The following is a 12,758-nucleotide window of genomic DNA, read 5'->3' on the forward strand; positions in this document are numbered from 1 at the left end:
ATCACTTCAATACTTCCTCAAAGTTATATAAAACGTGTTTCTGCTGTATGTGTGTGTGTGTGTGTGTGTGTGTGTGTGTGTGTGTGTGTGTGTGTGTGTGTGTGTGTGTGTGTCTAAACTGTACTTGTATCGGGGGGACACTGTCACAAGTGGTAAAATACCAGTGGTCTCAGGTGTCAGAGGGATGCCTTTTTTAGGATAGGGAAGAGGGATAGAAAGCGAGTTTTAAGAGAGATTGGCAGACAGACTCAGTTTGAGAAAATAGATGAACAGGAGTCAGAGGTTACATGAAACTGCAGAAATTACACATCAACTAATTTTTATTACCTATAAAATGCAATTTATATTATGTAAGGATATAAAATACACACTAGACTAACACTGAATGATGTGCAGTTCTAATTCTGTGCAAAAGCAAACAAATAACCAAAGAGAGGTCGTCGACTCACAGTTTCTGTTGCACATTTATGTACGTTGATTTCCATATCAATACTATTGGTAGTCCTATCACTTACTATGTCGTTTATCTAGTGTACCAAAACTACCAAACCACAGTTTTGGCAGAGCGAAAGTCTAGATACAAGCAACTGGTAGTGAATACCAGCAAACTGTCACCGAATGCACTTTCACTTGTGTTCGCTTTCCTTTGCTCCGGTGTAATTCAGGCTTTGCAGACTTTGCAAGCAAGAAGTCATTCGGTCCATTTGTGCATTCAGCACTACCGCAATGTAACCACTTCTCGTAGCATTGGGTACCTTCGGTAGATACATTATGGTAAGGCACACATTTGCGTTAAACTGGCTGCATATAGGAGATCTAGAATCAGAAAAAAAAGACAGTTACCACTGAGACGAAAATCAGGAAACCTACAAGATTAGTGCTTCCCACTCTTTCAGAGACCATTACCTCTGCAGATAATTAGATGGTTATTAGTATATGCTGCCACCTCTGGTATGGGTTCAAGTGGAATTTTATGTAGGCATGTGTGCATCAACAGCATAGAATGGCAGAGTTTAGGGCCACATTAAATCGCTTACATAAAATTCCACCTGAACCATCTGAACAATATCGTCACAACCATAGTTTCAGACAGTGGATATTTCCCTCACATGATTGATAAACCATCCCAAAAAATCCAAAAAAACAACTGACAACAAAGCCTCACATCAGACACATATCCAATTAACACAAAAGATACCAGAAAACTGCAGGAAATACATCTCGCTTCCTTTTTTAGGAAGCAAGTAATACAAAAGAAGTAATTTGTTTAAAAACAGAAACCTAAATATAAGCTTCTACAGATATCACTAACTTCAACAGCTAGCCATTCATAACTTAAGGAATTACAGTCTCCCATAGGAAAGATTTGGTACATTTATAAACTCAGCTGGGAGAAGTTTCGAGATTAGCTTCACACAACATTTAGGTATCATATGTTTGAACAAACCATCAAAATCTGCATTTGCAGTGCTTACAACTCTCAAGAGACATGAAGTAAAAACCATTGAAGACTACATCCAAATATTTCAATATTCTAAGAAAGGTAGCCTTATGAATCTACTCAAAGAGATAGAAATATACATATATAAAAGTGAATCATTACATAATCTCCTCAATAAAGAGACAGATATAGCCAATGAAGGCATTCTATAAAATTTCAACCACCTACTTTCCAAATTAAAACAAAAACACCACTCCTTTTGACAACAACATGCAGTTAGTAATGCAATACAAACAGTATAATGAAATATAGCAGCCTTTTCAATAACACATTAATACAATTGTTAAATTAATTTAAACCTTCAAGTAGCGATTACATGTTAATATAATTACTGCTATCGCAATATTTATTTCTAACCACTTATTTTATTCCCTGTGTATATCACAATATTTAAATATTATTATTTAAGTAACACTTCCTGAAAAAATGGTTGCTACGTCTATTGAGTTTATTTGTAAGTAATGCTCATTGACTGTTAAATGCATGTAATGTAACATTTATTCTTCGTAAATGTTGTTAAATCAGTGTATATATTGCAATATTTGTGTGAGAAAATTTCTTTGGCACCGTTGTATTTGTGATACCTCCATCTTTGTGTGCATTTACCATGTGTGTGTGTGTGTGTGTGTGTGTGTGTGTGTGTGTGTGTGTGTGTGTGTGTGTGTGTGTGTGTGCTGCTTTAGTCAGTGCGGTTAAATAAAATAGTACTGCAATACGCCGTGAATACAAGCCAACAATATTCCAACAAAATTCCAACAAAATTACGCGGGATTTTTGGTGGCACACCATCCCAAGAATCTTTCACCACAAAGGGGAATAAAGAGCCAAAAACTTACGTAAACTTCGACAGAGTAAATAACATTGTCAATCATGGCTGGTTGCTGTCTTCTTGAAAAGAAACGATGTGTACTAATCAATATCTTATATACAACATCGCTATTAGGCCTATACCAAATCTAAAATGAAATATTCCAGAAAGTGTCTGATTGTACCTGTTGCAGGAGTAAGCCGTCGAACTTAACAGAAAAACTATGCATGCTACGTCGCAAGAGAAAATAGGGTGTTGGTAGGATCTATGTTGTTCATATGCCAAACACCACCTGTTGAAAGTTACCTTGCGGACTCAGGTTCGTTCTGGAACATTTGATTTCAGGTTTAGTATAACAGTAGTGTTGCATATCGTAGTATTTATGTTGGTAAATTATTTTGTTTTTATCTACAGATCTGAGTACAGTTTAGGTGAATGAACTCGGTTCATTTAATTAAAGAAAATTGAAGCATTCTAGACGGACAACGAAATCTGTTTTATAGATAACTGTAAGACAAGTGCTTGTATATGTCGCTACCTCGATAATTGCCTCCTTGCCCCCCCCCCCCCCCCCCCCCCAATCTGTGAAGCGAATTAATGATACGAAATGTATGACTCTGCCTTAGGGTGTAATGTCCGCAAGCGGTGACCGCAGCTAGCTGATAGCATGCTGTGTAAAAGCGGATTTACCGTGCGGTAATTACTCGCTGAAATACGACGTTTATTACGGAGCGTCGCGAAGTAGGTACTTTAGGACTGTGCCTGACAGCATGCACATGTGATGCGGACTTCTACAAGCGGGGTACATAGACTCACTACTCTCAACCTCGTGATACATTCTGAGAATTCTCTTCAGATCGGCTAGCTTAATTTACGATTTTCTTATGAGGTCAGAATACACCGATGAGCGGAAACATTATGACCGCTGATCACCGCGAGATAGAACGCCACCTAGTGGCGTTGTGGCTGCTTTAGGTGGCAAGGAAAGTTAGAGGAGGAGCAGAGGAGAATGAGACATCATTCTAGCGGCCATAGGGGCCACAAAGAGGGAAATCCGTTAACATAAACTTCTTAACAAAGGGCGGATTGTCATAGTACAGCGCCTGGGAACGATGGTCTGGAACACGGCGAAGGCGGTCAGCCGTTCGCGTGTTACAATTGCGATCATATGTGGAAAGTATTTGAAGGACCGTGAAACCACACTTAGGCCAATGCTGAGCAGTTGTTTTGTGTCGGGGGCCACTATGTGGAATCGGAGGTTAGCGGACGGCCGCACGGTTTAAAACGATTGCATTTTTTAGTTAACTTCGCATTTGAGAAAAGGTATAAACTGTACCATAGAAACAATGAATATAAATAAAATAATGATGGTTTTATTAATTAATTTATACACGGTCGTTTTGCCTTCAGTAACAATTTTTCTTTTTGTTAAATTACATGATGCATTGCGGATCTTTTGGACCCATCTTCGGGTGCAAATCGTTTAATGTACAATTTAGATTCGCTCTTAATTGAGGTGAAATGAATTTTCCTGTTAAGAGAAAGTTAGATGTTAGATTTCGAATTTCGTGAATCACTTGCTGAAATGTGTCAGAAACAGTGAAATAAACAGTGAATAATTTATCCAACAAACAAGGAAGACTATTTTTTAACATTTTGACATGACGGCAGTATAAATAATCCAAAGTATGCTGACCTCAAAAGGTTAAAAATGTTCCTCCTTGTTTGTTTGGTAAGTTTTTCACAGTTTTTCCCACTGTTCCTCATATATTTCCGCACTCGATTCATGAAATACAACACTTAAAATTTAACTTTCTCATACCAGGAAAATTCATTTCAACACAGTTAAGAGCAAATATAAATTATGTATCAGAAGATTTGCACCTGAAGATAATAGGAAGGTAGCTCAGGAGTCGAGGGATGAAAGGGAAGCAGTGGTTGAGAAGAGACAGCCTATCCCTGATGTTATACAGTCTGCACATCGAACAGGAAGTACAGGAAACCAAAGGAAAATTTGGAATAGCAAATCAAGTTTAGAGAAAAGGAATAAAAACTTGTGGTTTGCCCATGACGTTGTAACCTAGTCAGAGACAGCAAAGGTCTTGCAAGAGCAGTTGAACGGAATGGACATTGTTCTGATGGGAAGACGTAAGAGGGACATCAACAAAAGCATAACAAACATTATGAAACACAACCGAATTAAATCAGGTGATGCTGTTGTTGTTGTAGTCTTCGGTCCTGAGACTGGTTTGATGCTGCTCTCCATGCTACTCTATCCTGTGCAAGCTTCTTCATCTCCCAGTACCTACGGCAACCTACATCCTTCTGAATCTGCTTAGTGTATTCATCTCTTGGTCTCCCTCTACGATTTTTACCCTCCACACTGCCCTCCAATGCTAAATTTGTGACCCCTTGATGCCTCAGAACATGTCCTACCATCCGGTCCCTTCTTCTCGCCAAGTTGTGCCACACACGCGTCTCCTCCCAAATTCTATTCAATACCTCAGGTGATGCTAAGAAAATTATATTAGGAAACGAGACACTTGAGGCAGTAGATGAGTTTTGCTGTTTAGATTGCAAAATAAATGATGATGGGCCAAGTAGAGAGGGTATAAAACGTAGACTGGCAATAGCAAGGAAAGCGTTTGTGAAGAAGAGAAATTTGTTAACATCGGGTATGTGGTTCTAAAGAAGAATGTTTAACAGAATGAGATTTTCACTCTGCAGCGGAGTGTGCGCTGATATGAAACTTCCTGGCAGATTAAAACTGTGTGCCCGACCGAGACTCGAACTCGGGACCTTTGCCTTTCGCGGGCAAGTGCTCTACCAACTGAGCTACCGAAGCACGACTCACGCCCGGTACTCACAGCTATACTTCTGCCAGTATCCGTCTCCTACCTTCCAAACTTTACAAAAGCTCTTCTGCGAAACATGCAGAACTAGCACTCCTGAAAGAAAGGATACTGTGGAGACATGGCTTAGCCACAGCCTGGGTAATGTTTCCAGAATGAGATTTTCACTCTGCAGCGGAGATTCAGAAGAATTTAGGCAGTGGCCGTCAACCTTTTTTGCTTAGGAGTCAATATTGACATTGTAGGGCTACACCTCAGGCCGCATAGGAAAGGAGGAGGGAGGCTGGTAGAAAGTCACCACTCAAAGAGAAATTCAGCTTTCACCAACCATGGCAATTATGAGGGATGTTCAATAAAGAATTATCATAATTTTTTTTACAACATACCTATACTCAATTTTGATGGTCCTTTTCTAGGTAGTCTCTCATAATGCGATGCACTTGACACAGCGTTTCTGTCAGTCTTCAGATACATGATGGAAACCATTTTTTGACAGGTCCTTCAAAATCGCCTCCGCATCCTTCACCACTGCTTCTGGTGATTGATAATGCATCCCACGAAGGCGTTTATTCATGCAAGGGAATAGAAAAAAGTCACAAGGGGCTAAATCCGGACTATAGGGAGGATGAGGGATGCACTTCACTTCGATTTTTGCAAGACATTCAGCAACAACATCGGCAATTTGCGGCCGCGCAATATCGTTGTGCAGAATCCAGCCTGCTTCACGGAAATGTGGTCTTTTGCGCCTGATATGGACTTGCAATGTTTTCAGGAAATCCCTGCAGCACTGTCCAGTTACTTGTGTGTGTGTGTGTGTGTGTGTGCAGGTGCAACAAACCGATAAACTATTCCATGAATATCAAGGAATGAGATGAACGTAACTTTCCCAGCAGAAGCAACCACTTTTGGTTACTTGGGGATTGGCGATGAAGGAGATTCCCGCACTGAGCTTTGCCGTTTGCTCTCAGGATCAAAATGATGTAGCCAAGTTTCATCAGCAGTGATTACATTTGAAAGAAACTCCGGATCTTCCTCTAACATCAGCTTTAATAGCATGCACACCTGCACACGAATATCCCTTCGTTCGGGAATAAACAGTCTTGGAACGCATCGAGCACAAACACGTGTCACGTGTAATTTTTCTGTCTCCAACGTATGGGTGGCACCGAATGAAATGTTCATTATTTCAGAAAGTGGTCTTAAGGTAATTCGTCGATCCTCTCTCACAATGACAGCGACAGTGCCAATGTTTTCTTCCGTAAGAGCAGTAACTGGAGCATCGGGTCCACCTTCCTTTGAAATTGATGTCTCCCCTCTTTAAACATTTTAAACCACCTTTGAGCTGTGCTGTAGGGAAGAACAGACTCTCCATAGGCCTCCTGTAACACTGTATTGGCCTCAGCTGTAGATTTGTTGAGACGTAAGCAGGATTTAAAAGCCGCACATTGTTCCTCGCGTGTTACCTCCTTTGCAGCGGTAGGCGATAATGAACACGTCTGACCTTGCCTGCCTCTCATAGGCGGGAACGAGAATTCCCAATAATCAAACTACTACGGCGTGTTCGTTGAACATTAAGCTAACAGAATATCATAAGATTAAGTTTTAGCGCGAGAAATTATGACTATAAAAGATTATGATCATTCTTCATTGAAGAGCCCTCGTAATGGACGCTTACTACTTTACACACATTGAATCTCCATATTATAGGGTAGCACACCAAATGTTTTAAAAGAAACAGATAGCAATTCACTGCAAGTACACGAATTTATTGAAGGCTTACGTTGCGACCAGTTTTTCGTATCTATGAGGGTACTGTCGCTATGCCATCGCAACAGAATCCCTTGTTTGTTTTTCTGATTTTCAGGCACATTTTCTATGCGTCTTCACACCCTAGTATCTGAGAGAAGACCAGGCGGCCGCAATGGAAGGTTTCCATCGGACTTTTGTATTATGCCAAATATAAAAGAACAGAAGGTGTTAAATAATGTAAATTAATTCAAAATTGTCAGAAAGGGATAAAATGCGGATGATAGCTTTGAATGTAAAAGTTCAAATTCAGCTTTATCCGCTATGTTTTGCATGTTTTTGGTACTACCTAACTCTTGTTGGGGTGAAAACTTTAGCCACATTTCCCGACTTGTAGTGTGGCCGTTTTTCCTGATCGGACGCCATGTCCGCGTTAGTAATCCTCAGGAGGAATTATCAAACTGAAATAAATAACAATGAACCACGTTTGTTGGCCAATACACACTGACATGGTAAAAAAAAAAATTAATACTTTCTAAACAAGTGAGGATCTTAGTAACTGCATTACATCCTGAATGATTTAACAGTTTCGCCTTCGTCCACTAATTTTAATTCCTTCTGTGTCTAATGGCTTGCAAACTTGATACTTGATTGTGACAACTTCGCAATTAACCTTGTTGGGTAACAGGAGAATATTAGCTGTGAAGGCAAGCTTTGTGTACTAAGTAAAAACAAATTCTACCTTAGTTCTCATGACAACTTGACTGCCCACAGATTTAATACGGCACGTTAGCTTGCTCAATTTCCAGCTATATTGGAAGCGTTCTATAGTTCAATTCTTTTATCTTGGTGGTTCGCGTATGTCAGCTCAGACGCGGAAGATTGCTGCGTTGCCAGTTGTACGCGCCAACAGAAGCAGCGCCATAGTATAGTTCGCAAAGTTAAGGAGGGGAGGGGAGGGCTCAGTTAATTACGTAAAGCAACCACAGCGGCATGAACCCTTATGCTGCTACAGAGACGTGCTTCCCGTATTCTGCGCGATTTTGTCATCACTGCACTGCTCGCCTGTGCAGACACACGGTGTTTCGACTGCTTTGACACACTATCATTCGATTTCACGAAAACTATTTGGCCCAACAATTTGATTTTTTTTGCACATCTTGACTGATACCTTCCCCCCATAAATGAATTAATTTGGTTTCGATATTCAACGCAGTTATTGTGCAGCGTTAGATGTAGTAAACCACTGCTCGAAATTTTGAAGAGTCTGCAGAAGTGAACGTCCATGTTGTGGTTTTCAGTCCGGAGACTGATTTGATGTAGCTCTTTAGGCTACCCTATCCTGTGCAAGCTTCATCTCTCAGTACTTACTGCAACCTACATCCTTCTGAACCTGCTTAGCATGTTCATCTCTTGGTATCCCTCTACGGTTTTTACCCTCCACACTGCCCTCCAATGCTACATTTGTGATCCTTTGATGCCTCACAACATGCCCTACTAACCGGTCCTAAGTCCGTAGTGTATACTTATCGTATGGTCCATTTTAGTCGCCACTAGAAATTTCAGTAAATTACATTCAAACTAATAATTCATGAAGTAAGACACTTCAACGTTGTTTTTAACTAGAGAAACTATTAAGCACCGGACTCAGTTTCATCTCGGAACACTAACCATTACACTAAGGCAGCTTGTCGTTCAATAGTTCTCCTGGAGGGCCAAAATATTACGCAAAATACCAACAAACACTTGGTATGAATTCCGTTTTGACCATGTACAGTAGGAACTAAAAAATTACCACTTTTTTATTGCGAAAAAGCTGTTAGTGAGAATGATACACACACCTTTCCTTGCCATCACCTGAATTAGGAGGCTCATTGCCTATTTGGTTTAATTAATAGAATACGAAGCAATTGGTATAAAGAATGCTTTTTCCAAGCTTCCTATAAAAGAACGTCTGCTATCAAGACATTGCTTTTGTTCAATTGCTTTATTTATGACTGAACGTCTCTAAGACTGAAGACAGTCGTCCGTGCTCTGAACTGTAGTCGAGCTCTGGCAACGTCGTTCTGTTTTGAATGGCTGACTGTGTTGCGACGTCAGATGTGCAGAACGAATCTGAACTCGTCCGCCGTTGTAAATGACGCGCACTTTATTATGCCATTATTCCAGTAATACCAGTGAAAGTACACTCCTGGAAATTGAAATAAGAACACCGTGAATTCATTGTCCCAGGGAGGGGAATCTTTATTGACACATTCCTGGGGTCAGATACATCACATGATCACACTGACAGAACCACATGCACATAGACACAGGCAACAGAGCATGCACAATGTCGGCACTAGTACAGTGTATATCCACCTTTCACAGCAATGCAGGCTGCTTTTCTCCCATGGAGACGATCGTAGAGATGCTGGATGTAGTCCTGTGGAACGGCTTGCGATGCCATTTCCACCTGGTGCCTCAGTTGGACCAGTGTTCATGCTGGACGTGCAGACCGCGTGAGACGACGCTTCATCCAGTCCCAAACATGCTCAATGGGGGACAGATCCGGAGATCTTGCTGGCCAGGGTAGTTGACTTACACCTTCTAGAGCACGTTGGGTGGCACGGGATACATGCGGACGTGCATTGTCCTGTTGGAACAGCAAGTTCCCTTGCCGGTCTAGGAATGGTAGAACGATGGGTTCGATGACGGTTTGGATGTACCGTGCAGTATTCAGTGTCCCCTCGACGATCACCAGAGGTGTACGGCCAGTGTTGGAGATTGCTCCCCACACCATGATGCCGGGTGTTGGCCCTGTGTGCCTCGGTCGTATGCAGTCCTGATTGTGGCGCTCACCTGCACGGCGCCAAACACGCATACGACCATCATTGGCACCAAGGCAGAAGCGACTCTCATCGCTGAAGACGACACGTCTCCATTCGTCCCTCCTTTCACGCCTGTCGCGACACCACTGGAGGCGGGCTGCACGATGTTGGGGCGTGAGCGGAAGACGGCCTAACGGTGTGCGGGACCGTAGCCCAGCTTCATGGAGACGGTTGCGAATGGTAGTCGCCGATACCCCAGGAGCAACCGTGTCCCTAATTTGCTGGGAAGTGGCGGTGTGGTCCCCTAGGGCACTGTGTAGGATCCTATGGTCTTGGCGTGCATCCGTGCGTCGCTGCGGTCCGGTTCCAGGTCGACGGGCACGTGCAACCTTCCGCCGACCACTGGCGACAACATCGATGTACTGTGGAGACCTCACGCCCCACATGTTGAGCAATTCGGCGGTACGTCCACCCGGCCTCTCGCATGCCCGCTATACGCCCTCGCTCAAAGTCCGTCAACTGCACATACGGTTCACGTCCACGCTGTCGCGGCATGCGATGGAGCTCCGTATGCCACGGCAAACTGGCTGACACTGACGGCGGCGGTGCACAAATACTGCGCAGCTAGCGCCATTCGACGGCCAACACCGCGGTTCCTGGTGTGTCCGCTGTGCCGTGCGTGTGATCTGACACACCGGTGTCAATGTATTCTTTTTTACATTGACAGGAGTAGTGTACACACAGATGCCAGTATTTCGTGTTATTTCACCAATAAGTAAGTTAAAACCAATTCTGTGGACTACATACATTGAGCTAAGTTTCGAATTACAGGAAGATATCTGGCAGTGATCACTGCTGCGGCAATGAGATGAACCGCTCCGTGTGGAATGAGGCCGTGGACTGAGCTGTGGGCAACGGCTGCTCCTGTGAAGCCGTCGGAGTCGGGAGTCTGGCGAATGAGGCGTCCCTGGAGGATGAAGACGGCGAAGGGTCGGCTGTGGGCGGCGGCGCCTCCCTGAAGAAGCGGCCCACGAGCGGTGCCCGAGAGAGCAGCCAGAGGGCTGCCTCCACCTGGAAGGCGGCCAGCGCCGTGGTGGCGCCAGCTCCCAGCCGCAGCGCCTGCCAAACGTGGCCCGCAGCGGGTGCAGGTACCGGGTTGGTGGTGGTGGTGGTGGTGGAGGTCTGGGTCCGTGCCGCAGAAGATAGCGCCTCCGCCACAGCTGTCTCCGTATCTGAACAAGGAGACACCAAGTCACGATAAGGCCGGCAAGCACCGTCCTCGCAATATTTCACTGCCTACACGGCTACATTTTGAACAACTTTGGAAGCAAACATTGTTTTGTGTACCGGTGGACATGGTCCTGATAGGAGGATATTAGATAAACATCAAAAGGAAAACCGATGGTAACGGAATGTAGTCGAATTAAGTTGGGTGACGCTGAGGGAATTAGATTAAGAAACGAGACACCTGAAGTCGTGTAGGAGTTTCGGTATTCGGGGAGCAAAACTGATAGTCGAAGTAACGAAGATATAAAATGTAGAATGGCAATGGCAGGAAAGCGTTTATGAAGAAGAGAAATTTGTTAACATCGAGTGTAGATTTATGTTTCAAGAAGCCATTCCTGTAAGTATTTGTAGAGAGTGTAGACATGTATGGGAGCGAAACATGGACGAAAAATAGCACGGCAGAAAGAGAACAGAAAGTTTCGAAATGTCGTGCTATACAAGATTAGATGAGTAGATCACGTAACTAATGAGGAGGCATTGAACAGGATTTGGGAGAAAAATTTCTGGCACAACTTGACAAGAAGAGATTGCTTGGGAGGGCATATTGTGAGGCATCTAGGGATCAATTTAGTAATGGAGGGCAGCGTGGAGCATATAAATTGCAGAGGGAGACCAAGAGATGAATACACCAGATTCCGAAGGATGTAGGTTGCAGTAGGTATTGGGAGTCGAAGAGCCTTGCACCGGCTGGAGTAGCATGGACAGATGCATCAAATGAGTCTCTGGACTGTAGAGAACACAGGGGAAGTGAAAAGAGAAAACTGAGTGAAGGAGCAAATGTATTGTGCATGAGGTGACGAGTATATAGAACTAAGTAGTTACCTCTTTCATGTCTACCCAATGTTGAACAAGGAAGGTATCCCGAGTAGGAAGCCGTCGAGTTACATATACATGACATTGATTATACTCCTGATGTATGTAGCTACTACATGCCTGCAGATCATACAGAAACTGCAACGCATCATTGGCACCGCTCCACCCGCTGCTTGGTAGAGCACAACCACCTTTGACGAGCTAACTAACTCCTTGCACATCAGCAACATTGACTGGATATACCAGCTGCTAGTAAAGCCGACCACCTCGTAGGCTAACGCACAAACCGCTAACACTACCCGACGATATGAATGCGACGTATTACCTACCTGACAACAAACGATGCACCCTACCATTGTAGGAATACTGATGCTGACCGAGAAGCCAGCATCTGTACCTAGCTGCTGTTGCCGCCGCTGAGTAACCATTCCACATCATAGATACCGGATTGGACGATACCTACTACTAAGGCCTTCAGTGTGGAACCGCGCTCCCGCTACAGTCCCAGGTTCGAATCTTGCCTCGAGCATAGAAGTGTGTGCTGTCCGTAAGTTAGGTTGAAGTAGTTGTAAGTTCTAGGGGGGCTGAAGAACTCAGTCCCTTCGTGCTCAGAGCCATTTGAACCCACTGCTAATAAAGACTACCTTTGCATGACTTGTCGCAGGCAGCAACAAACCCGCCCTCGCCCTTAACAACCCGCCGCAACTGTCTTACAGGTCTCCCGTCCTTTCTCCCTTTCCCCCCTTCGCTCTTGCCTTGGCACTTTACCCTCTGCTCTTTAAACCGTTACCCTTCAACTTTCGACCTAATTTATCTCCAGATAAAAAACGTGTTAGTCGTGAACGTAACAGTACTCACATCTTGCGATACGTTACCTAGTGAAAACCATTATGCAAGGCATGGTCTTAGATCTTTGGCGTTGGCCATCACGCTGGTATGGG

General features: G+C 43.6%; 1 protein-coding gene across 3 annotated transcripts in view; it reads right to left on the reverse strand.

Annotated features, from left to right (window-relative positions):
- Positions 1-302: 302 nt before the first annotated feature.
- LOC126272828 (uncharacterized) overlaps positions 303-12,758 on the reverse strand; it is a 113,928-nt gene continuing 101,472 nt past the window's right edge. For 2 of the 3 annotated variants that reach the window (XR_007549270.1, XM_049976027.1), the window contains one exon: positions 303-816. Coding sequence is in view for 1 of the 3 variants with exons in the window: in XM_049976025.1 (XP_049831982.1) it covers positions 10,567-10,949 (383 nt within the window). In the remaining 2 variants the exon portion in view is untranslated. Of the gene's footprint in view, positions 817-10,546; positions 10,950-12,758 lie in introns of all 3 variants that reach the window. The other variant, XM_049976025.1, reaches the window with a different exon arrangement.

This window comes from Schistocerca gregaria, chromosome 5 (genome assembly GCF_023897955.1).
Source record: "Schistocerca gregaria isolate iqSchGreg1 chromosome 5, iqSchGreg1.2, whole genome shotgun sequence".
NCBI classification, from domain to species: domain Eukaryota; kingdom Metazoa; phylum Arthropoda; class Insecta; order Orthoptera; family Acrididae; genus Schistocerca; species Schistocerca gregaria.